This window comes from Rissa tridactyla, chromosome 9, assembly GCF_028500815.1.
Source record: "Rissa tridactyla isolate bRisTri1 chromosome 9, bRisTri1.patW.cur.20221130, whole genome shotgun sequence".
NCBI classification, from domain to species: domain Eukaryota; kingdom Metazoa; phylum Chordata; class Aves; order Charadriiformes; family Laridae; genus Rissa; species Rissa tridactyla.
The window spans coordinates 16,073,564-16,100,577 of NC_071474.1; the positions used below are offsets into that span (position 1 = coordinate 16,073,564).

The following is a 27,014-nucleotide window of genomic DNA, read 5'->3' on the forward strand; positions in this document are numbered from 1 at the left end:
TTATAGTATAAAAGTATGAATAGTGTAACAGTATAGACACGTACTTCCACTCATGGTTTCCACAATAAATCGGAGGGTGTTTTAGAGAGTGTAAGTGGTGAGACTAAGGTGATGATTAGCTCTGAAAAGTTACATGCTGCAGCCAGTTGCTCTGACAAAAAAAAATAAATCTATCACCACATAGGATAAATTGTGATGAGTAGTTTATTAACAAGTTTCTGAAAAAATACAAAATACATCTTTTTGAATATGAGTTGAACTCAGTGGCTAAACTCCTTCCATCCTTGGGCAGAACTGGAAACCAAGCAGAACTTCTACTGAATAAGCGCAGCCCCGAGCATGGCTGTATGATTTGCAGGTATAGCTGCACCAATACCACTTCCAGTCTCCCCTTTTTTTTTCTTTTGGTGTCAAGATCTCTTTATATTTATATGTATGTGTATATATATATTAACAGTTGATACTGTTCCCAAAGTTGATTTGCTCTGCAGTCCCACAAATAGTTGCATGGATGTAGAGTATTGTATGTTAGTGCTTGGAATAAGCCGTGGGTGAGACTGCCTAAATTTTGTGTTGCTATGGAAGACACTCTTCATCAATATGTTCTTCCTTAAAGGTCCATGTGGCTTTTGATGTCTGTTAAGCTTTTTAGATTACTTGGAATTACCTAGCAGTGGGATTTTGTAATGCAAGTATTTTTAGGCAGTAAAAAGAAAGATGTTGAGGTGAAAATATGTGATGGCAAGCATGAGACTGTTCAGGTGTTGTTACTTTAAGCATACTTTTAGGTATGCCTGAGGAAAAAAAAAACGCTCCTTGTGTGTTCTCCCACAGTAATATGAATAATAAAAATACATGTTTGTAATGTATAGAAACTTAAGTTTAAATTCTTTGTTGACATTTTAATGTTATATCCCAGCTGTATTTGCTGAGGTGCCATATGACACTTCTGTTGGAAAACAGCATCAATTATTACTATTTTTAAAACATGACATAATCTGTTTTCCCTAGAGTGCTGCTGTCCTTGCCAGTGAAAGAATCGCTGCCCAAGAGGTGCGAAATAGTATAGAAAATCAAGTCAAAGAGCTGACTGGGGAAAATGAACAGCTGAAGAGAACAGTTGGTGAGCTAGAGAGTAAAATTGAAGAGTTACACAAACAAATTGATAATATGAAAGGCGAAGAAAATTCAGTGAAGGAAAAAATAAAGAGATACGAGGTAAGTTGAGAAAATGAGCCCCTTAAGTATCCTCCTTCCTGTTTGCAAAGGATACATTGTAGAACAAAAGTTGACAAAGAGGAGGATGAGCAATGTCATTGGGAAGGCTAAGAAAAATCAGCAGGTTTTCAAGAAGCAGGATGCAGTTTGCTGACATGTATAGGGAAGATTTCTCCAGTGAAAACCAGTGTAAAAGCAAGTCACAGCTTAGAACTGTGGAGAGCAGTGATAGGCCAGAGTGAACATACTTTATAGCTCAGTTTACTTGTCAGATTGAAGGCCTTGCCACTATTTCTGAATGTATCAAATTGTATCATTGCAGGAAGAGAAGCAACAATTAGAAGAAGCTTTGAAACATGCTGAAAAGGAGGCAAAAGAGTTGGTAGTGTTAAAAAGGTCTTTGGAAAGCCAGCTAGAAGATATGCAGGTAAGAACAAGAGCAATTTGGAATATATAAATTTTAAATTTCCTGTTTGTTTACCTGGCTCACCATTGCTTTCTGCAGAGTAACATCTCACTCTTTTTGACGTACCCTTCATTTTAAATTCCAGACTTCACTGAACTCTTCAAATGTTTCCTGAAAGCATAGCATCATCTAATTAAAATTGTTTTCTTGGGATAGCAGGGTTTTTTGTTTGTTTGTTTTTTACTTCCCTGGATCTAGCAAAATCTTCAGGGACACAAATAGCAAAATAAACTGCCTAAGATTTTATAAATCTGATTGATTATTTTGAATGAGCATTCAACACTGGTTGTGTGTAGGTATTTACATATAAAAGAATAAAAAGCTGCACTTGAATATAAATAAAAATATTGGTAGTAGACAAATATCAGGAAAATTGGCTTCTCTTTTTATTTTTTATGAACCTGTCTTATTTCCAAATGTTGCATGGAACTGGTATATTTCATCACAAAACCAGAGAAATTTAACACATGTCACTAGGACTTGCCGCCTCTTAAACTCTGCATGAAGTCCTCTTTCGCCTTGCTCCTTACTACTCAGTATCCAGGAAAAGATATGTGTATAAATCTTAAAACATTTCTTCTTGACATCTTATTCTGTATCTGAAAAACTTGTAAACCTAATCTTTTCTCTTTGTAATTCACCTTTTACATGTGCAAAAGAAGCATGTATTTTTACAATATCAGATAGTTTAGAATTCTCTTTGTTTTGCTTCTAGAAGCAAGGTTTTTAAGTGATTCTATCAAACAAGTCAGACTCAAAAGTGAGCTACATGTATATTGCTAGTGGCCCTTTTTTAATGGAGCAGATGCTTTCCCGTGTTGTCTTCAACACAAATTTTACATCACTGTTCTGAAAATCTGAAAATGAAGCTTGGCTACAAGCAGATTATAAATCAAGGGAAGATTGCATTAACTGGCATGTTCTTATGGTTCAGTTAATGGTAAAAAGAAAAAAATAACAGCAACAAGAAAATACTGCAACGTCTTTAAAATGGAATGTGCTTCAAGGATATAAGGTTTTAACAGTATGACTAAGGAAGTTTTGTTTCTACAAAATGATGTTTTTAAGCTCATGTTCCTGGTAACTACATGAATAAGTGTTTCATCTGAGGCTTTTGGTCGGTTGTTATTTTTCCCTTTTTAAATCTGTTTATCTGTTCTACCTCACTGATTCTCCAAAATTTGCTTGTAAGTATTGCTGATAGTCTGCACAATCACAATAGATGGCCCATTGCTCATCACTGGCTTGCATTTAGCACTGTTCTCTAAGAACTCCCTTCTGGTGTGGTCTGGTGTGGTGTTCCTGAATCAATGCACCGTATGCATCTCCTGCATCTTGATTAGCTTTGGGTCAAAATGTTTTAAAAGTGTGTTCTTTCTTTACTGTTTATGCATCCTTCAGGGCATCACAGCAAGGAATGCTGCCTCCGGGCTGGGTCTTCAAATTAAAGAAATCTAGGAAAGGTGACGAAGAATCCGTCTTGCCATTTTATTCAGAACTTATGTCTAATTTCTGGCACACCAAGTTTAATGCTGTTTCTGATTCTTCACTCTTCTTGTCCACCAGATATGAGCACTAACAGACGTCAGGATGTAATCAGCGGTCCCCTTTGTTTAGAACAATTCAGCCTTTCTGTCTTTAGATTTTTGCTTGTTTAAATGAACCATGTTGTGCAGTAGGCTCATTTGGCCTTGTGTTACCTTTGACAATTTAGATGGCAGACTTTGGCACGGTAATAATGCTTATCACAGTGGAAACTTAATTCCTGACTGGCCCATCTTGCTTTTTACATAATACAAATTACTTTTAATGGTGGACTAGCATAAGGAAGACAATGATGATATGAATAGAATTGTAAGAGTTACTGTAAACATAGCCAAATCTATTCCTCCTCTGTCCCAAATTTCTACTTAGAAAAGTTATAGCTGGAATACACTTAATTATTATAGACAATTTGTTTTAATGCTTTTGTCTGAAATCAACCTCAGTATATATTCAAATTTTCTTGAAGGATGGTCAGGCAAGTAGTATTTTTTGTAGTGTCTCATGCTGTGTTTCAATCTTTGATTTAGGGTAGCCTCCTCTGTGTAGTCTACCGCTTCAAGAAATGAAATATGTCTTAATATTTTTGCAACATTGAGAAGACTTCTGGAAGTTTCTTGAGAACTCTCTTGGGAAAGGAAATAATATAATTATTATGCACCTTAACCATAGAATATATGGTACTGCAATATATTTTAAAATATCAATTATACCAAAATTATGAATGGCAGTGCCAGTATTCTGTGCTTTTTAAATTAAACAATCAGAATACAGGATCCTTTCCTTGGGTGTAAGAATATAAAACTTATTGTTTCATTGTGGTAAATAATGGTAGGCACCTAGAATTAGTGTTGCAGAGCACTGTAAGTTGAAATACATTCTTAATTTTCAGTGATCAGTTTAGGGGAATTATTAATTTTGTAAAGAGATGGCTCAACTAATATTGTTTAGAAAAATAAGGGAAGTATTGCAGTAATCTTACAGATAACTATGAAAACAAGTTACTACTTTTGTTTTCCCCCATTTTGTTTTCTTCCCTTTTCCAAGTATGTGGAAATGTGAGTGTGTTCTATTGTTATTTTATGGCCCCCTGTCTTCTGGACCACTGTCTGTCCACCAACCTGAAATTGAGAAATACTGCTGTAGAGGTAGCCTCACTTGTGCTGAAATAACACTTAACCTTCTTCACAAAGTAATTAATTGTCACTAGAGATTGACTGTAAATTGGCAACTGACAAACTGTTGACTTGACTTGTGGTTACACTGCAGCTGCCAGGGCAGCCAATGCCACTGCAAAGTACTTAAGGATTTTTGTGTGAGAAGGGGACTCAAATTAGAGATTATACTTGAGCTGACTATTGAAGCTGTCCTATAGGACATGCCAAATTTCAAATATTGAAATTCAGCATAGTATATTGAAAGGGTAGGCGCTGAGGAATCTGCAGAATTGGGATAGATGATAGCAAAATTTCCATTGCATCATGTTTTTTAATACCTGAATTAAGAAAAGTGATATAAGTGGAAGTTCCTTTGTTTCTAGTATGACATATTAGTCTATATCAAATATTAATGATATGCTAGGCATGCTGGTTTTTATAAGTATTTTTCTCTTTTGTCAGCTAATCTAGAAAAGGGAAATACCGTATCCTAATTTGTGTTGTCCAAGGAAAATGATTTTTGATGAGAAGCTACGTATGACATGTTATTTCCCCTGAATAATATTACAAGAATGAAGTAGTATTTGTTGTAATGCAGGGTTTTTAGTAAAACAAAGATCATTTATGTTGCAATGATAAGTTTTCATGAGGAATATTTTTACTCTATACCTACATTATCAAGTTTGCTGCTGCCTACGTTTTAGCAAAACAGCAAGGACCTTTTTATGCTTTAGTGGTAATTTCACTATTTGAAGAATAAATGGTTCTATTGGCATAGTTATTAGCTAAATAATGCAGATCATAACATAGATGCCTATTAAGTAGATTTTGAGAAGAAAATTATGCAGAATGGTGGGGTAAGAAAACCACTATTTTCCAGCCAAGTAGAATTCATCAAGTCCAGAGAACAATCAGGTATTAAACACTTTTCCAAAGAGAATGGTTGTGCATGTGAACCATCTGATGACACATTGTTGATTTGGTAAGAAACAGCACTGCTGAAAATTTTTTTCCAGTCTAGTGCTTTATATGTACCCAGAGAAGCCTTTGCTTTCTCCAGTCACTAACAAATGTGATCTACCAGGAGGGGAGGCTGGAGAGTGATAGGATCTTTCCTGGGTCCAGAGAATGCTTAGTCCTGGGATTCTTAGGGCTTTCTTAAGGCACGTCAGATGGCTCAAGAGATACTGATGCATCACAAAATGGACTTGGGCATGAGAAATTTTAATAGATGGGGGGGAATGAGAGCATGAAGCACCTGAACTTCAGTTCCCATGGCACTCTGAAGCAGCATGCCACTGTCAGTTAAATGTTGAACTAACTAAAACTCAGCAAAACTGAAATTTGGAACAGGCCAGTTATCTAGGAATTACACTTTTTATTAAAATAATTACGATTACAACTTCACAACACTTTCTAATTTTTTAGTAAGGTATTTAGTATTTGTTTTACCATCCTTTTTAGTAACAAACAGTAAAAAGATGTTGATGAAAGTGGGGAGATGCGATACATGAAAAATATAGATTTTTCTTTTCAGGATGCCAGAATATAACTCAAAGGAGAAAAAGCTAAATTTCAATCTTGGACATCTCAGTCTGCTACGTATCTGAAAATCAGGCATAAGTTGGCATGACCTGATGAAAATTGAGGTGATCCACTGCTTGCATCAAGACCCCTGTTACTATTGTCTTTAAATATTATAATTATTCATACCTGTTATTACTTTGGCAATTGCCCTAGTTAGTAGATGAAATTTCTTCTCACATTAGTGATTGATTTTTTTTTTTTTGGTGGTTGCTTTTTTGTTGTTATTGATAACTCTGCAGTAAAGAGAGTGACCAGATTTGCTCTGATGTTTACTTCCCCTTGCAGCACAGTGGAAATGCAGAACAGCACCCTGCTGGCGCCATTATTTTGCCACAGTGTACTTCACTGATCTGTATCTGTGCGGTTTGTTTCTCAAGGATGCGTAAACAAACAATAAAGTTAAATGATCTGTGAGAAGCTAATGGAGGGGGGCGCACATGAGGTTTTTATAACCTGTTCAAATATGGCACATTAGCAGAGTCCCAAGACTTCAGCAGCTTATGGAAATGAAGTGCTAAAGTTGAACCTTTTCAAGGTTCTTATAGTCTTTTGGTGTCAGTTAAACCAATTCTGGTGTAGAATTAGGCTTTGCAAGACAACACCTCTTAGGCCCCCACATGTTTTAGGATTATGTATATATTTCTTATATACATCATAACTCCTGTTTGTATTAGAGATGTCTTCTGTTAACAGGTTATACAGGAATGTAAAAGAGACAAAGGATCTAAAGAAATCTGTAACTTCTAACGTTTGAGATGTTCTTTCTTTTCTCTTATAACAGAATAATTATTTTTTGAGATTCTGATCTATATTGCCTACAGAAATATTATTGTGTTTTCACATTTAAAGGTTTTTGAAGTGTAATAAAGTAAGCATCGTAGGTATTAGATATTCAAACAATGTTTTGGAATGCTTTGTACAATTCATCGTTATTTTAATTATTTATATTTTTCTGTTGGAACAAATTAAACTGTACACAATCCGGTTTTAGTCAATTTAATGGTTCCTCTCAAACCATTTTTCTAATCTTGTAGTGTCTATTTAGAGAGGGCCATTAAGGTATTTTATTATGGAGGGAGAAAGAAGACGTGAGAGTTCCCAACATGCAGTTGGAAGATAAAGTGCTTTTCTTGTACTGGAACAAACTAGTGTCAGTCGGTTATTCTGCTGATGGACAGTATTGAGAAGTTGGAGGGTGGTAGGTTCTTGAACATCCTGAATGTGGTAGCAGAAACATTTGGAGCTCCTGGTAGATGAGAATACAACATAGCTCTGCAGTTCATTCAAAATTTAATCCAGACAATGAAGGTCTGGTTTGAACATTAATGACAAAAGTTCTTTCAGAAAGGGGATTTCTGTGCTAGGAGCTGCAAAATTCTGTTTGCACAGCATCTGTCACAATGAGACATCATCTTGATTAGGGCTTCTGGGTGCTATAGAAGCACGGTAATGGGGGGCAGGGGGGGCAGGATCAGAATCACAGAATGATAGGGGTTGGAAGAGACCTCTGGAGATCATCTAGTCCAACCCCTCTGCCAAAGCAGGTTCACCTAGAGCAGGTAATCTCATCGTAGGAACAGATTTGTATTTTTTTTTAATTTGTTTTACCTATGAAGAAAGCTGTTAGGAAAACTTTTAAGGGAGCAAATAGGAAAATGTGCCACCTGAAATGGATATTGAACCTCATAGAGGAGGTAGGATTTGCTGACATGTGTGCAACTGCAGAGAAATGTATGCTTTGCACGTAACAGAATCATGACAAGGGTCTACATTTGGTCCTACAAATGTTGCAACAGTGTTTTAGGAATTTACAGGAAGGATAAAGCACTGCATCGCTAAAATAATGCTTGTCCTGTAAATGCTAGCAAACTGTAACTCTATAAATTATTTTTTTATTTTATTTCAGTTTTCTTATTGTTACATCAGCTGGTGCTATTATTGTTGAGTGTTATATGACGTTTCTTTAAGGCATTAGCCAAGACAGTCTACATTTCATTATATATGTTTTTTAACTTACTGCAGGAGAACATTCGTTGTGTTTCACAGGAACGGCAACAGTTAACTCAGCAGTTAAAAGATGAAATTCAACAGAAGGAACAGTTAAAGCAGATAAAGAATGAAATGGAGAATGAACGATGGCAGCTGAACAAGACTGTTGAAAAGTTACAGGAGGAGGTATGAGTTCACTCCAAAGAGGCTAAAGAAATCTAAATATCTAACGGACAGAAGCAAATGAGCTGCCAAATTGTAAAGATTTATTATTTTTTAAATGTGTAAAATGAAATGAAATGCAAACTGAACTATTAGTCTCTTTAACTTAGAGACTATCAATAAAAGCTTTCTGGGCTGGAATACTGGTCGGAACACTGCTATCTCAAAATACTGTTGTAAACCAGTTCTGTTTTGTTTAAACAAGATCGCAGATTTGAGTTCAATTCTAATGTATGCTACAGCGGAATTTCAGAGTTTTACAGCTGATTCTGAAAATGCTACTGCGTTAGACTTATTTTGCCATCTGTGTGTAAATTGTACAACTTAATATTGGTATACTCAAGTGTGACTGTATAGTTCATTGTGTCAGTCAGCTGGAAGAACTGCTGACAGACAAAAAGAATAGTGTTGCTACACATACTATTAGAAATTAATCTTGATGTTTTGTGTTTTCACATTTCTGCATAGAAATTTATTTGCTTGAGAATGTTTGATGAACTTTCCATTTGAAAATACTGAGCTGAATATTGAAGCTGGAGAAAAAAAGCTTTTGGTGTATCAAGCATGATAGAACCTTTTGTAGCACTATGTTAGGAAAAAAATTATATGTACTTTTTTCCCAGATGTCTGAAATGGTAGAGGTCTCAAGAACATCAACTCTGGAGCTTCAGAACCAGCTTGATGAATACAAGGAGAAAAATCGCAGGGAACTTGCAGATCTGCAGAGGCAATTAAAAGAGAAAAACCTTGAGGTAGAGAAATCACGCCTGACAACCATGAGAATGCAAGATGAGGTAATGACTCACAAGTTCACTGACAAATTCTAACCTTTGACCTAGAATTCAGCTCAGATAGTTTTCAAGACAATGAATGTTTGCTGTCACACTTTTGTCTACTTCATCATGAGACTGATCTCAATCAGCATGCTTTTCAGTTTCATTTTTTATGATGGTGACGATTAGCATGTTACTTCTGCCAGGGAAATGGGGTTTCCTGTTTATGACAGATACATTCATTTGTCAAACACTGCATTTATTTTAAGTGATATGACAAGGATTCTATTGATGTCTGCTGCTCTTTTAATGCCTGCTACTGAAAGAACTGAGAATGTGGAACTATTCTTGAATTAGGAAAAAAAAACCCCAGCACTTATTTAGGAAAAAAAAAAAAAAAAAAAAGAAAATTCTAGCTCTAAAGGAGTTGACATACATTCTCCTCTTCCTTTGTATGAGCCAAGTTGCAGATTTCATAGAATCATAGAATGTGTTGGGTCCCTTAAAGGTCATCTAGTCCAACCCCCCTACAGTAAGCAGGGACATCTTCAACTAGATCAGATTGCTCAGAGCCTCATCAAACCTGGCCTTGAATGTCTCCAGGGATGGGGCCTCCACCACCTCTCTGGGCAGCCTGGGCCAGTGTCTCACCACCCTCATTGTAAAGAACTTCTTCCTAATGTCTAATCTAAACCTACCCTGCTCTAGTTTAAAACCATTGCCCCTCGTCCTATTGCTACATGCCCTTGCAAACAGCCTCCCCCCACACCTTTCTTGTAGGCCCCCTTCAGGTACTGGAAGGCCGCAATAAGGTCTCCCCAGAGCCTTCTCTTCTCCAGGCTGAATAACCCCAGCTCTTTCAGTCTGTCTTCATAGGAGAGGTGCTCCAGCCCTTTGATCATCTTCGTGGCCCATCTCTGGACCCACTCCAACAGGTCCCTATCCTTCTTGTGCTGAGGGCCCCAGAGCTGGACACAGTACTCCAGGTGGGGTCCCACGAGAGCAGAGTAGAGGGGGAGAATAACCTCTCTGGGTCTGCTGGCCACGGTTCTTTTGATGTAGCCCAGGATTGGCCTCCTGTGCTGCAAGTGCACATTGTTGGCTCATGTCTAGCTTTTCATCCACCAGTACCCCCAAGTCCTTTTCTGCAAGGCTGCTCTCTATCACATCATCCCCCAGCCTGTATTGATAATGAGTATTGTCCTGACCCAAGTGTAGGACCTTGCACTTGGCCTTGTTGAACTTCATAGGGTTTGCTTGGGCCCACCTCTCTAGCTCGTCAAATTCCCTCTGGATTACATAGAATCATAGAATCTTCATGGTTGGAAAGGACCCTTAAGATCATCGAGTCCAACCAAAAAACCTACAGTCTCTGCCACTGGAGCATGGCCTGAAGTGCCACATCTACACGTTTCTTAAATACCTCTAGGGATGGTGACTCAACCACCTCCCTGGGCAGGCTGTTCCAGTGCCTGACCGCTCTTTCAGTAAAGTGATTCCTCCTAATATCTAACCTAAACCTCTCCTGCCACAACTTCAGACCATTTCCTCTGGTCCTGTCATTATTTACTTGCGAGAAGAGGCCAACACCCACCTCTCTACAGCCTCCTTTCAGGTAGTTGTAGAGGGCAATGAGGTCTCCCCTCAGTCTCCTCTTCTCCAAGCTAAACATACCCAGCTCCCTCAGCCTCTCCTCATAAGACTTGGTCTCCAGACCCCTCACCAGCCTGGTAGCTCTCCTCTGGACATGCTCCAGCACCTCAATGTCCCTCTTGTACAGAGGGGCCCAGAACTGAACACAGTACTCGAGGTGAGGCCTCACCAGTGCCGAGTACAGAGGCACCATCACTTCCCTGCTCCTGCTGGCCACGCTATTCCTGATACAAGCCAGAATGCTGTTGGCCTTCTTGGCCACCTGGGCACACTGCTGGCTCATGTTAAGCTGCCCGTCCACCAGCACCCCCAGGTCCTTTTCTGCCGGGCAGCTTTCCAGCCACTCTTCCCCAAGCCTGTAGTGTTGCTTGAGGTTGTTGTGACCGAAATGCAGGACCCAGCACTTGGCCTTATTAAACCTCATACAGTTGGCCTTGGCCCATTGATCCAGCCTGTCCAGGTCCCTCTGTAGAGCCTTCCTACCCTCAAGCAGATCAACACTCCCACCTAGTTTGGTGTCATCTGCAAATTTACTGAGGGTGCACTCACTCCCCTCATCCAGATCATTGATTAAGATATTAAACAAATCTGGCCCCAAAACTGAGCCCTGAGGGACACCACTGGTGACGGGCCGCCAAGAGGATTTCACCCCATTAATGACAACTCTCTGGGCATGGCCATCCAGCCAGTTTTTAACCCAGTGAAGAGTACACTTGTCTATGCCATGATGCGCCAGCTTCTCCAGGAGAATGCTGTGGGGGACAGTGTCAAAGGCCTTACCAAAGTCCAGATAGACAACGTCCACAGCCTTCCCCGCACCCAGAAGGTGGGTCACATGGTTATAGAAAGAGATCAGGTTGGTTAAGCAGGACCTCCCTTTCCTAAACCCATGCTGGCTGGCCCTGATCCCTTGGTGCCCTGCACTTGCTGTGAGAGCTCGCTCAAGATGATCCTCTCCGTGATCCTTCCTGGTACCGAGGTCAGGCTGACAGGCCTGTAGTTCCCCGGATCCTCCTTCCAACGCTTCTTGTAGACGGACGTCACATTAGCGACCCTCCGGTCATCTGGTACCTGCCCTGTTGACCAGGATTGTTGATAAATGATGGAGAGAGGCTTGGTGAGCTCTCCCGCCAGCTCCCTGAGTACTCCTGGGTGAATCCCATCCGGCCCCATAGACTTATGTGAGTCTAGGTGCAGAAGCAGATCATTGACTACTTCCTCCTGGATTATGGGTGGGTCGTTCTGCTCGCCATCCTTATCTTCCAGCTCAGAAGGCTGAGCACCCTGGGGATAGCTGGTCTGACTATTGAAGACGGAGGCAAAGAAGGCATTAAGTATCTCAGCCTTCTCCTCGTCCTTGGTTGCAGCTTTCCCCCCTGCATCCAGTAAGGGATGGAGATTCTCCCTGGCTTTCTTTTTGTTGATGTATTTATAAAAGCTTTTTTTGTTGTCCTTAATGGTAGTGGCCAAGTTGAGCTCCAGCTGGGCTTTTGCCTTCCTAATTTTCTCTCTGATCATCATTTCCCTCTGGCCTGTAGACCGCAGCACTCAGCTTGGTGTCATCGTCAAAATTGCTTGATCCCACTGTCTAAATCATTGTTGAAGATATTGAATAGCACCGGTCCGAGTACGGATCCCTGAGGGACACCACTTGTCACCCCTCTCCATCTGGATATTGAGCCATTGACTGCTACCCTCTGGATGTGACCATCCAGCCGGTTCCTTATCCACCGAACAGTCCACCTATTTAAATGAGAAAGGTGTCTGTGCAACCAAGAATCGACCACAGTCTTGAAGTGTCTGCCTCTTAGCATGTAAATTCTGCCATAAAGGCAATCCAGCCTTTAAAAGTTCTGCATATACTTGTTCTGCAATTGGAAAAGCTATGAGAACGCACTGGTCACATACGTTTTCTGTATGTAGAATATTTTAATAGGTTGATTTTTTTCCAGTTCAGAACTCTCCCCTTAACAAACTCTGCCCTCTCTCCTTAACAGACTTGTTTTAAATTCAATTTAAAAGAACAGCAATAGAAGAAAGTATAGTTCTTACATATTATTCTGTCTTCCTTCTATATTTATTCAATTCAGGGATGGAGAGCCTTTCTAAAGGGATGAAGACTCATAATAAAATGTGAAAGATAAAACTGGAATATTGAGAACATGGCTCTTAAGTTGAATAGATGGGAATAGACAGCTTAAATAGGAGAGATGTGTGTGTATGTAAATATGTATACACACTGTGTTTACAGTTATTATGAAGAATACTTCTGGTGTTATCTATTACAACTACAAAACAAATACAAAGAAAAAAATACAGCACAAAATAAACTGTTATTATTTGACAAAAAGATAACCCAAACACTATATAAAGGACAAAATATTACTGGTTGTGGAATTGAACATCTCCATGAGGCATTATTTAAAATCTAAGGGCTTTCAAAATGTAGTATGGCAACTACCTGCAAAAGAGAAAACAAAATCTGAAAACATAGGGTAGGCAGGTTAAACAGCAGACTTTCTAGAGAGACTAAATATTTAGGACAATTGAAAGTCTTTATTATCTCTTTTGTGTTTAACAAGAAGTACAAATAGATAGTTTTTCCATTCAAAGTGGAAAAAGTCTGTTGTCTGCCAAAATCCTGGTGTCTGGTAGGTGTCATAGTGCACAAAATATTCTTTTTGAGAGTCTCATCAGAAGCCAAGGATTGTAATGATCATGGCAACATGAGCATCATCATCTTTTTCTAGCAGAAAAATTATTAAGCAGTCTTGTAAGGCAGTATGAGAGTTCTTCATTGCTGCGTCTCTTGTAAGTTCTCTGTGGATACATTAAAGATACAAATCTTGAAAGTTGTCAATTCACTGTCATTCTGAAACATTAAATGCATATGAAATGCTATTAATGTATAGAAGTCTGCATTTAACTAGCTGTTTATCAAGTCATGCAGATATACATTTTGTTGTCAGGACTTAGCAATAGGTAGCAAACTCCGTAGACAGTCACTAATACATTATTTTATCTTCATCACTAAAATAAGCTCTTGACTAATCAGAGGAAGAATATGGAAGATTGTATGCTGAAGAAAAAATTCTTATCATATATTATATGCATATTGCAAGTATAAGGAATGATCATAGTCTTGCCTAAACCCCCTCTCACTACTTTTTTTTTTTCTTTCTTAAAGTACTGTGAAGGTTTTATTGAGTACACTTTTGTCCTCAGCAGATAGCCCTACTATATCTAGAAGTCATACTAATACATATATATGTTAGCAATTATGTTGTTAGTAAATTGCTCTCATTGAAGTGCCTCAGATATATAAACTACATAATTATTTAAAAGCTAAAGTACTGATAGTCTGAAAAGGAAAGGAATGATATTGCAAAAGTTCCAAAGATGTAGCCATTTAGAAAATTGTAAAAATTTTGGCTTGATGTAACTGGGTAAAAATAAAGAAATAAAAAAGCCCCACCATATAGAATTGTTACTGTAAAACCTGTATTATGAAGCATCCCTTTAGATCTGATATTTAATCCCAATTTATTTTCTTGGTGCCATCTTGTGGATAAAACAAAAATTACTGTGAAAAGCAATATAAGTCAATGCAATTCCTGTCATGCTTCCGTGTGATCAGTCATGACTATAGTTAGTCCCCTTTACTGACATAATTTATAGAAAGTACAATATAAAAAGTATTATCAGAATCTTATTGTTTCAGATGCGTCTTATGGAGGAAAACTTGAGGGACCACCAGAGAGCTCAGGATGAGGCAATAACAAAAACTCAACTGCTAGAACAGACTGTGAAAGGCTTGGAGTATGAGCTGGAAGCCAAAAATCACTTAAAAGACGATCGGGCAAGACAAATCAAACTAATGGAGGTAAGAGACATTTTAAAGTGTTGGTATGTTATTTGGTATTTCACATGGATTCTGCCTGGGAAGAAACGAAATAACTTAATGTTTTTGACGAAAATCCACATAGTACTACTGCAGGAATTATTCTGGTATATGCTAAAGGTGATCTGTTAGCGTATTTATTGTAGGATGATGTGTTCTAAATTGCAATTGTTCTTTCATCGTTTTAATTAACTTTCTTTTCAATTAATTTTCTCTAGAGTTTATCAGGCAACGTTGTATAATTTTTGTTCGTAGGCCCATCAGTCAAAACTTCAAAAGTATTTAGAAGTGTAAGTTTTATTTAGCATCTAATATCAATTCATTTCAGGAGCCTAAAGAACATCGTTATTCTAACTACGTTGTTATAGGGTTAGCTTCATAACTGTTCAGTTCAACTAAGCTGTCATTTGACTTTCATAAACAAACACTTTTATGCCATTGTACTCATATGAAAAGAAATTTGTCCTCCAAATGTATAACGTAACTTAGACGTTCTAAAAACAGTCTCTACAAACTTTACAGAATTTCTCTTATTTTCTTGAAATTGGTGGGAATGATTAAACAAGGAAATGAAACTTCTATTTTACCTCTGTCAGACAAACAATTCATTTCAAAAGCTTATCTAACTGCCATCTCTTTTTCTAGATTCTGTATGTGTTTTCAGAGGCATTTCACTTTTCAAGCCTATTCTTTCAGACAGTTTTGAGTCCTTGAAGTTTAAGGAAGAATGCCCTGGTAGCAATCTGAATGGGAAAGTAGTATGTTGAAATTATTTTTATTTGTTCCACTTAGGACAAGTTATCTCACCTGGAACTTGAGCTTGATGAAGAAAAGACTAATTCGGATTTGTTGTCTGAGAGGATCAGTAGATGCAGAGAACAGGTATTTGAACAAGTCTTCCAACTCTTGTATAATGATGAGGAAAAAGTGTTACTAGGATCTCAAACAATATTGATTAACTAAACAGTGATTAGCAATAGGGTTCATATAAAAAAAAAAGGTTCACAAATATGATTAAAGATACTCCTCCGTGTCACCACAAACTAATTTTTTCCTGTTTTCCTAACTGGAAAACTGACACAGATTGCATATAAAGACTGAAGACCAGAATCATCCTCTGATGTTCTTGATGCAGTGAGCTTCATCAAGTAATCATTGATGCATGCAGAGATGATGCTATCTTGGGCTTAGTTTTAGGCTATCAGAGAAAAACTGGTTGTAGAAAGTATCTTAGATTGAAAGATCACAATTTTTTAACCTTACAGAAAAGCAGGCCAGCATAATAGAGTCGTGATTTCGAAGAAGGAAGAGCTTAGGAAATTGTGGCATTAATTAGCGAAGTCAGCTGAACTGCAAGGTGCTGGCCAGTTTCAACAGAGAGGAGGCTTTTATTTTCATTACAAGTGTAGCAACTGATTAGGTGTATCCAAGATAAGACAGTTGGAAAGCATTTTCTACATAAAAACAGAAGTTGTTAGTTCCAGAAGTGTTATATGAGTAGATAGCCTAGAATGTGGAGAAGAAAGATTTATTAATGAGGTTGTATGTCATGGGCCAGAAAATGTAAAGATAAAGTGAGATTTGCCAAGCTAAGTGAAACCTATCATAGTAATTCAAACAAATAACAAAGAAGTTCTTGACTGTATAAGTAGAAGGAAAAAGTTGTGGAAACTGTATGATGAGTTATCAATCAAGATAAAAAGTAATCCAGGTATGCCTTCTCAAATAAATGAATATTTTGCCTCTGTCTTCAGTAAGACAAGTGAACATGCAGGTGGGGGGGAAGTGGAGTGGGCTAATGGAAGCAAGACCATTGAGCTGGAAATCACTAAGTCTAAGAGAATTAGGAGTTCATTGTTCTGAAGAAAGAGGCCTTAATAATATTATTCAAGATTTCTGAAAGAACTGACATATGAAATTATAGGTCCTGGAACAAAGGTGTATAATAAACCACAAAAGTAGAGAATAGGGTCTAATGAGTGAAAAAGTAACCAGAGCATCCATGGTCAAGTAGTCAGTAGTATGCAAGTTTTTGATTAGTCCATGGAAAGCAATATGGTGATATGGCTGTCTTGGAATATCATGGCCTCGACAATGTTCTTTGCCTTAGTTTTACATTCTGAAAAATGTGAAACTGATGCGTAACTTATAGCATGTCTACTACTGTACATTTACATTAAATACTAATGCATTAGTAATTTCCTAAAAGTCCAGAAGACAGTTTGCATTGAGGTACAACCCACGATAGTCTGTTCTGTTTTCATTTCTCTTTCTTTCTCTAGAAAAAAAAGAATTGCTGACATTCTTATGAATAGCTTTAATTTCAGAGGGAGAACAGAAAGTAAAATGTTAGTTTCTATGTCTTTTCAGTGAAACTGTCTATTCCACTGAGACAGCTGGAGAGTTTTAAAGTGAGTTAGAGCTCAGCTTTCTTTCATTTATCCTTGAAAACATCAAGGCACCATTACTATTTTTTTGGGACTCAGGTTACTGAGATTCTATTTGGTTGCAGAATAGCCTTTTTGCTGTTACTCCATTGATATTGTATGGACTCTGAGTCAGTGGGTGAAATAGGATGTAAAGGATCCATAATAATGTGAGGTCACGCTATTGTTAAATTAGGAAAACTTTAATACCAGAGTCCGTACCCGTTCTGTAAGGCTGGGATAAAAGAGCCTTAGTCATAGCTGCACTAGCTGGTACTATAGTAAGTTAATTTGCTAACTGAATGGAAACCTGAAATACAGATGGGTGACCAAATTGTTACATAATGGGTAAAAGACATGTTTATTTTGAGGTCTGGAGTTTCTCATTTCACACATGAGTTACAAAGGTTGCTTTGTTTTGATTTTATGCCAGAATGACTAAGTAGTCAAATTACTGAAGAGTATTTCAGGGTCTGCTAAGCATTTATAATGACATGAGAAATTATAATGGATTGGTTTCGGTAATACCTGTATTTCTGTAATTTTTTTTTATTATTATAAATGTGTTATTTTAATATGCTGTTAATGAACTATAATACTGAAATTTCTAGTAAAAACAAATTGAAACAACTGGTTCTATTTTACATAAAACTAAATGTTTGAATAAACATTGGTAAGGCTGATAGTTCACATTTCATTTACCATGAAATGTTATCCTTTTTTAATTTAAACACCCTTTTGAATCAGGGAATGTCTAGATGAGACACTGTTCTCATCCTCCCTACCTTGTTCTCAAGAAGTACCCCAACAAAGTGGAAACAGTAAAAAGTTTGGGGGAAAGGTGGATTGTATCCTGTTAGTTTTGAAATGATAGGTTATTAGCAACTCTGGAAAAGAGGATAGAAAGCTAGAGCACTCGGCTGCCCTTTGAGTCTAAAGCAAACAGAGACAGAGCACATTTTAGTACGTAATGTTTTTTTTTTCCCCACAAACAAGTGAAATGAAGTACCTCTTGCCATTTTGTTTTTGCAAACATAATTGAAAAATACTTAAGATACCCTCATCAATTCTTGTATTCTGTGAAAACACAAACATGAGTCTATTGACTTCAGAATTGTTTCTAGTAAGTGTGAAAAATGGGCTAGTTAGTTTCCATGACAATTTTAGAATAGATATAGAAGGCTAAAATTGCATTGACTGCATCATTCACTTCTTTTTGGTAAAGTGTTCCCAATGGATAGCTGTATACTTCCTTTTTAGCTGGCACCAGGTGTGGGAAGCAAACAAATGAAAATGTGGACATTAAGGTTGCTTTTCAATTATGAAGGATCAAAGCGGTTTGTTTGGCTTTAGCTTATTTGTTTGTTAAGCATCGTTTTTTTGATCAAATACTTGAGAATTGTGTATGTAGGTATTTATATAGGCACACACATATACCTGTGTGTATATATATATATTACTTTTCCCTGCTTAGGTATTGACAAGAAACATAGGCTGTGAACCTAGTGCAAGATGGTAAACAATGTGATAGCATCTAAAATAGTAGAAATCAAATTGCTTCCACTAATAATGCATTCAACATCTGCTTCTAATTCTACAGCTGGCACAAAACGCTGTTATGTCTAATAAAGCTTTGTAAAATCTGATACTATTGCTTTTCTCAGTTCTTTGTTGCTAGCATTCTTCAAATCCAGCTGTGATAACTGTTGCCTTAAGCTGCAGAAATCGTTTCTTCTTTTAACGTAATTGGAATATATTAGATATATGAAAGCTCTGCATGGTACATACCCAGAGTCTATCTTAGCTGCTGTGAAAGAAGTGAAAAGTTTGAGCACATTTTGGCATAGAACTGCTTTTTTTCCTCTGTGCATGTTAATTATGTGTTTACTAATGAAAAGTGCAAGGAGGTAAGTGAAAACAGTTTCCATCTCCCCTAGCAAGAATTGTGTCTTGCCGCCCTTCTCCTTTTACAAGCTCTTGTATATATTTGCACGTAGCTTTCTGATCCTAATCAGATATAGTACTTTTTCTCTCTCTCACTTTTTCTTCCTCTGTTTTTCTGTGAGGCTGCTTTTACCATGAGGTGTCCAGCAACAGTAGCAGTCATCTTGGAAATATACTAATTGTCCTCTAAATAATTCTTTAATTTGAGATCTTGGGAAGGTTGCACAAATTTGTCACAGCCTTTGAGCACAGTAAGAGCACAGTAGAACTTTAGAGTGGTCCATTGAGCAAGTCCCTACATAAAACAAAAACCCTTTCTTCGGTTAACAGTTGCATTTTTAATTAGTCATTCATTTTACTATAAATTTTGCTTTATTTTTTCTGTGTGTGTCTTCATGGCTAAAGCAATTACAGCTGAATAAATTCTATGTAATCCCTCACATTATAACTTTTTTCATAGATTTAATGAATAAATGCAGCTATTGTATACATGAGTGTTTCTAATTTTAATATATAAAATAATATTTTAATATATAAACCAATATTCTACCGTATAACGTATAAAACCTTTATTATTCTTAGGCTTCTATGTGACAATGAGAGCTTTTAGGAAAATACCCAGCTGTTGAGAACACAGCCACGTGCTAACATTTCGTAGTCCAGTGACTGTTATAACCTTAGTTTTCAGGAATGCCTTCTACTGTTTTGAAACCATACTGTGACATATCATATGCAACCGCATGCATTGCTACCATTGTTTGTATTCATATATTCGCTTAAAAGCTACAGAAACAGTGTAAACAACTTTTTTTAAGCATGTGATTAGCTAAAAATATATCTTTTAATATTATAATGCGGTAAAAACAGAAAAGCCCTAAGGTAAATTTTCATGTGTTGTACTTGTTTAACCTTCACATTCTTAGCATTGCTTTTGGTTTGTTTTTTTTTTTATGCGAGAATTCCCAATGTCTTTTGAAAGACCTTTAGTGAGATAAATCTGTAACTTAGAGCTACTTAACTGTGATGGTGTGTTTATGCAAGTTCATATGTAACTGTGTGTAAAGCAGGGAAGAATGCTGTGGCCACTGAAACCTCTGTCAGTCTTTTTGCAGGTACGGTAATTGGCATAGATGTTCACTGTGGTTCCCCAGGTGATATTCATCATTGTAAACATTGCGCAGGGAATAGCACAAATGCTGCGGTAACATTAGCTGTGCCTGCAAAGGCATTTGTAAAACCTTGAGGGCAGTCTCGGCCGGAATGAGAGGCAAGAAAAGTATTTGGGCACTGCAAGCTTTTTCCTTTAGCCCCAAAGTTTCAGTAGCAGCTGTTAGGCAGTTTAGATTTTCTCTTTGATTCTCAGTTATTTTTTTTTCCAGTCAAGTCCAATAGTGAGATAAACCAAACTAATTCTGTATTCTTATCTTGATTCTGTATTGGTCAGGTAGTTTTTTAACTTCTTACATATGGAGAATATACTTTCCTTTTGGTTATTGAATATGCAACTGAAGTAGTCAAGAAACTGCAACAAAAGTTGTGTTTTAACAAAACAAAACCCACGCCCTCCCCAAATCCAGAAGTCAGTGCTCTCCTGGCACGACAGGCATAAAATGGACTGGAGGAGGGGACAAATGTTCATATCTAGTATGCATCAGAGTCCATTGAAAAAGAGCTATTACTACTCTCATGGACATAGAAAACTGTAATTGTCGGTAGAGTTTCTTGCTGAGTTCTAGGCACTTGTCTGCAGTTACCAGTTTGTGTTTCATAAAGGGAAACTTCAAAGTAGAGTAGTCAGCAGCTTAAAGGTAAGGTGCCATTTCAGAGCTTCAGACTTATGTATGAAGAAAACAACTGTAGAAGGTGTTTGAAGACTGATGTGACGTTCCAGAACTCAGTTCCCTGCCACATGATATCCCTCTCATGTAACATTCTAGAATTCAGTTCCCTGCTACAGAATATATATACTGAACATCAACAATACCCAGTGTGGCCGGAAAATGCGTATAATAAGCACTGAGAATAACGCAGGCTTCCCAAAGCAGAAAATTTTGTTCAAGATTGTAATTGTAAACTTAATCTGAAATCATGCATATGTCTTGAGTTCTAAGAAAGAGCAAACTAATTCTCATTGCATACATATATGTACTTTATGTATATATGTGTATATATACATACACGCAGTATCGTACAGATAAATGTAAATTAAATCTTTTACTAAAATTTCTGTCTTTTCTTTCTATAATAGATTGAACAAATGAGGACAGAGCTACTTCAGGAAAGAGCTGTAAAGCAAGATTTGGAGTGTGACAAAATTTCACTGGAAAGACAGGTAGTTATGGCTGGCATATCATCACGCTAGCAAGATAACAGGCTTGGTATCTGCCTTCAGTAGGAAATTCAAATAAGCATTTAAGGAATACAGTATTTGGTAGCTGGCACTATCATAGAATCGTAGAATAGTTTGGGTTGGAGTGGAGTCATCTAGTCCAGTCCCCCTGCCATGAGCAGGGACATCTTCAATGAGATCAGGTTGCTCAGAGCGCCGTCCAACCTGGCCTTGAATGTTTCCAGGGATGAGGCATCGACTGCCTCTCTGGGCAACCTGTTTCACCACCCGCATTGTGAAAATTTTTTTCCTTTTATCTAGCCTAAATCTACCCTCTTTTAGTTTAAAACCATTACCCCGTGTCCTGTCGCAACAGGCCCTGCTATCCCACCGTGGTGTGCTGCTGGAAGTATTAGTAAGAATAAATTAAAAACTATGAGTATCTTAATATTGATAGCCAAAATTATAATCTTGAATTATGTCTTCTCTTAGTATTTTTTTCTTTCTGTACTCCCTGTTTTAGCTTGTGGTTTGTCACAATTTATGTATTTCATATAGTAAACACTCATACTGTGCATACATCTGTTTATGTAGTAAGACTTTTTTGTTGTAGTGAATGCAGGCATCTCTCTAACACACAAATTCTGTCTATACATTGGAGCATCAGACACCTTAAAAAAAAGAAACGTGACAGTTGATACGGTACGCTTGTTTTAGAATAAAACTGAAATATCAGTATAGAAACTTTTAAAAAGCACATACACAGAAAAGACTGTAGAATGTCAAAGACACTGTTAGCCAGTTTAGCTGTAAATCCTTTGCTTTTGGAGGAGCTATTCTTCAAAGTCTTAACAGTACTTCGGGAACACTGTTGAAAGTAGATCATAATTTTAAGCAGTTGTGATTTTAGTCAAGTACTTTTTTCTGTTTGAAGACATGCCTCTGAAAGAAAAGATACAGATTTGGTAGAGAACTGCTCCTCTCTTGTCTAGGAAGGAATATGACGCATGTTTCAATATCTGATGGAAAGTACATTAAAAATACTTCTAGCTTTTTGCAAGATTTTATTCTGCAGCTCTGTGGTCTTTGAAAGGAAGATTACTATCATAGCCTCTAGCTGAGATCCAGAGGAAAGCTATCGTAGCAAGTCATAGTATTATTGACAGTCTCAAGAACATAAACAGATTATAATGGGAATTTAGAGAACATGTTTATACCAGACACCTAATTTGGTGCCTTAAATTATGTGAAATTGAACCTATCTTAATTGTTTGAGGAAAAAAAGAATGCCACCTACTGGTATATCCCACGTCCATCCTTATACTTTAGTTCTGACTTTCCTATTGTAGCTTTTTCAGTGTTTGAGATCCGAGATCATGGTTTGAAGTTCTGTAACAAAGAACTTTTATTTTCTGTTCCTCATGTAACTACTCTTTCTTTTTTGGCAACTTTATCTCTAGGTCCCCATTGAAAACCCGAATTACCTAGCCTCATAAAAATTAAAGTGTAAATCTGAGCAAAAAGTTGGCTTTTACAAATCCTGCAGCTTGCAAAGTTTTTCAAACTATTTATGTAGTAGGAGTAGCATTGAAGATAAGAAAGAGGGGAAAAACCCACAGTAACAGCTTTGATAGAGTAAAGCAATACTGGATGCAAGTAATTTCTTTGTCTGCTTGTTTTATCCTGAGTGAATAACAGGGGAAGAATACAGAATGTGACAAAATAATTGTATGGAGAATAAGACAGATCCAACGGTACTTGAAGAATTTTGGCATATTTAAAAATGCCGTTGGAAGGGACTTGCAACAATCTGAAGTTCAAAGGTCCATTTAACCCTAAAACTTTAACTCAAGCTTAACGCTAAATACTTTTGTAGTAAACAGTAGAATCTCACTGACTCTCTTTTTCCATATTTACTAAATTAAAAATATACTTATAACCTTATGTTTGTCTGGAGATATCTATTTTGTGTTAAGGTGATATTTGTTAACATGAGCACGTATGTAGTAATCAATTATGTTCCAACTATAGAACAAAGACTTGAAGAGTCGAATCCTTCACCTGGAGGGTTCTTACCGATCCAGTAAAGAGGGACTCGTTGCTCAAATGGAAGCAAGGATCACAGAGCTAGAAGAACGACTTGAAAATGAGGAGAGGTGAAACTAGTTATGTTACAATCAAAACATTCATGTTTATGTTTGTTATATGGCCTCTTGCTAATGCTAAGTCTCTAATACAGTTAACTTGATTTTTTTTTTCTCACAAGCACCAAATTAAAATGATTACTGTTTCATACAAGTATTGTGAATTTTCTTTTTGAATGAAAGCACGCTGGAAGTTGCCTTATAATTTTAAAACTGGGCACAGTGCTAAGATGGTTCCATACCTCTATTATTTTATAAATATCTGGTATCGATACCAGGCTTAGAAATGCTAACTATAGTTTAACACTTCCATTTTCATGTTCACGTCATTGTTTAATCTTGGAGGAATGTATTTTTTTTCTAAATGTTGCTCTGAAGACAGAAAAAAATCCCCTTAGTGGTTTATGCTTTTGAACAAATTTATTTATATGTTGCATGGAATCAGTAAATCAAAGCAGGGCCCGTTAGTATTTATGTAATTCTTAGAAATTTGCTATGGAATGATGTCAGGAGGATTTGGAAGTATTTAAGTTCCTTTTTTTACAAGTCTGTCTTTTGTTTGTTTTGTTTTTTCTAGGGATAGAGCTAATTTCCAGCTAAGTAACCGCAGACTTGAGAGAAAAGTGAAGGAGTTAATGTTGCAAGTAGATGATGAACATCTCTCATTGACTGATCAAAAGGACCAGGTAGAGGGAAAGATTAGTAGGCAAATATCTGATATGAATCCTATTAGCATAAATCATCATTTATAAAAGATATGAGAAGAATATAGTTAGATACTGTTTACACTGTTGTTTATGAACTCCCATTTAGTCAGATTTGCAGTTCCCATTGTCACCAGGTTCTTTTGTCTAGTACTAAATTGTTATTAATTTCTAAAATTATGAAAATGAAGCACTTACAGAAGCAATGCTATAATTATTTTAAGAAATAAAGCCAACAACAGGCACTATATGATCATATAAATATATACATCAAGATACGATCCTATAAATACGTACACAAACAGTTAATATATTCTGTTTTGCCACCATAAATTTTTTCTAAAGAAAGAAGCTATTTATTATTAAATATAGGCTATAAGTATTAAGCATACATTGATATTCTAAGAGCAATGTGCTCTACCATTCCTCTGGTCTTTGTTGATTCCTTGCTCAAAACGTTTTTTGTTTCACTACATGAGTCAAATAGTTAATATTCTGCTTAAAAATTGAACAGTATGTTTCAAATTGCAGTCATTTGTTAAGGGAACAATCTTTTAAAATCCTCTTGGTTTTTAAAATGTATTTTATAGTATCTGTCTGGTAAAGTTGGGTAACTTAGACACACTGGTATCTCCAGTCTTCCCATATTGATAACTGGCTCTTGCTATCACATAGTACTGTCTTACCCTACCAAAGCTATGTTTGCTTGTAGCTGTTTTTTCTTCTTAAAAAATTGTATCCCATCACTTTTCTCAAAGTCTAATGCTGACTTTCGAATATTTCTGAAGCATAGGATTACAGTGTCACTACACTGGCAAAGTCGTTTCTTTATTCTCCCTCTCATAGATGCTGGAAGAATAAAATTCCTTTATTAAAATAGTCTTCTAATCAGCTGACATGTAAATATTTCAGTTGAGTTTGCGTTTGAAAGCAATGAAACGTCAAGTTGAAGAAGCTGAAGAAGAAATAGACAGACTGGAAAATGCTAAAAAGAAACTCCAGAGAGAACTGGAAGAGCAACTAGACATGAATGAACAATTGCAAGGACAACTTAACACTGCAAAGAAGGCATTAAGGTGGGATGGTTTGTCAGACCTAATAATTATGTATCACACCACCACTCACAACATTGATCTGTTGCTCCTGTAGTCCATGAACTGAGGGCTTCCTCTAACAAACTTCAAGTTTGTCATTGGCAGATAGAGTTTAAGAGACAGACCTGTGAAACTCTTCTGTATTTTCTTTCTCTACAAATGTTCTCCAAATCATTTCAGGGTGCTCTAGGTGCCCAAACCTTCTTTCCAAGATCTGCCTGCTGAATTAAGTCACTGAGGCAGGGAATAAAAAATGGAAAAACACTCTTATCATTTGTAGTAATAAAAATTTCCTGCTAATGACTGAGAGGACCAGCTATCCTGTGTTTAGTTTTCCTCAGACATCTTTGAATGTCTTGGTCTGCAAAGTTTACAGTTTCTCCTTGCTGTGACTTCAGTTAAAGGTGCTTAAAAATATGATTGATCGATGTTCATTCTCTTGCATAAACCACACCTGTTGGAGCACAAGTTTCTTTGACATCCTTTAAAAATATAAATCCTACCTGACAATGTTTTAAGCTTTGCATAAGTGTTCTGCATGTAGATGTGCAGTTTTAATGGCAAAGATGTCTGTGTTTTTGTTTTAGTAGACTGAAGAAGTCGCCAAGTAAAGTGTTGGCTGATTCTGATGATGATGATGACGATGACGATGATGATTTCAGTACGGATGGCGATAGTCTCTGTGAAGTTCCTTCAGGAAATAACTTTTCAAAAGCTGATGACACAAAAATATAAACAAGTATTGAATCTGTGATTCCTTGAAAGTACTGGAAGAATAATGTAAATTTTCAAGAAACTGGATATTCTAGAAGCCAAATAACATAAAGGGATTTAAGAGTTGGGAATATAATGTTTCCATCCATGCTGTGCCATTTTCTTATTTAGATCTCCCCTGTTTATTATAGAAAACAGGATTGCATTATAAACCAGCTATAAAATATGGATATAGATATATAACTGCTACTGAAAACATAAGGATAATGTTTCACATTGGAAATATGATTTTTCTAAAATTCTTTTTAAGTAAAAAGCCATTTGAAACTAATTCAAAATTAGTTTGTAATTATTAAAAGATTTTCCCTAAAATTAAGGAAACCACAGAAGGTTATTTAATAATTGTAAGTAGGGGGAAATGATGTATAAAATGTAAATATTTTAAACCTGATCTTTTTATTGACTAGTACTATTCTGTAAAGTTTCAAATATTATATAAATCAGCTTCATATGTAAAGTACGTAAATTTATACTGAAGGCTGTATTTGGGTTTTGACTAAGAAGAAAACAAATGAAAATGAATACTTTTCGTTCACTACAGAGCAGACTGACAGTTCCTGAGCCAGGAAGCGCATTCCCATTTTAAAACCAGTGCAAGTTTCATTGTATGTATTCTGTATATTAGAGATCAACTGTTAATCCTGCCTGTTGACTTTAAAAGGACCATCATACCTGCATGATGAGTGAGGCTTGCTTACAGCTTTCCCGTAAGCTTCGTTTGGGAAGCTTTCTGTTCTTAGTAGGGAAGGGTGAGAACGAGTTAGTTACTACTTGGCATCTTTCATTTCCTGAAATGGGCTCCATACTGCCAGGGGCAGAATGTTAGAAGCCTACTCATTTGAGGGCATCAGGACAGGCTTATCTTAAAAGTCTCTAAGGAGCCCCCCTCGTTCCAGTAAAATTACTTGTAGTCTTTGAATTAAGTACATGCTTAACTTTATTCTTTAATTGATCCCAAAATCTTGTGCACCTAGCAAGAAATTGCACCAAGGAAACACAAAGCATCTGATACTTCTTTCTAACCTGTTCTTGAGCATCTGTTTGTGATATAGTGCAGTGTATGGTCATATATGCAGATGTATGTTAGATTT

At 36.8% G+C, this 27,014-nt stretch overlaps 1 protein-coding gene across 8 annotated transcripts in view; it reads left to right on the top strand.

Moving 5' to 3' along the window:
- Nucleotides 1–25,987, top strand: part of CGNL1 (cingulin like 1) — a 64,606-nt gene extending 38,619 nt beyond the window's left edge. For 5 of the 8 annotated variants that reach the window (XM_054215466.1, XM_054215470.1, XM_054215467.1 and 2 more), the window contains 11 exons: nucleotides 1,012–1,218; nucleotides 1,541–1,645; nucleotides 7,993–8,145; nucleotides 8,805–8,975; nucleotides 14,329–14,490; nucleotides 15,301–15,390; nucleotides 21,127–21,210; nucleotides 23,239–23,363; nucleotides 23,929–24,037; nucleotides 24,968–25,131; nucleotides 25,737–25,987. In XM_054215466.1, the coding sequence (XP_054071441.1) occupies nucleotides 1,012–1,218; nucleotides 1,541–1,645; nucleotides 7,993–8,145; nucleotides 8,805–8,975; nucleotides 14,329–14,490; nucleotides 15,301–15,390; nucleotides 21,127–21,210; nucleotides 23,239–23,363; nucleotides 23,929–24,037; nucleotides 24,968–25,131; nucleotides 25,737–25,884 (1,518 nt within the window). In that variant the 3' untranslated portion in view covers nucleotides 25,885–25,987. Of the gene's footprint in view, nucleotides 1–1,011; nucleotides 1,219–1,540; nucleotides 1,646–7,992; nucleotides 8,146–8,804; nucleotides 8,976–14,328; nucleotides 14,491–15,300; nucleotides 15,391–21,126; nucleotides 21,211–23,238; nucleotides 23,364–23,928; nucleotides 24,038–24,967; nucleotides 25,132–25,736 lie in introns of those variants that run through there. The other 3 variants (XM_054215471.1, XM_054215469.1, XM_054215473.1) reach the window with 3 other exon arrangements.
- Nucleotides 25,988–27,014: the final 1,027 nt, after the last annotated feature.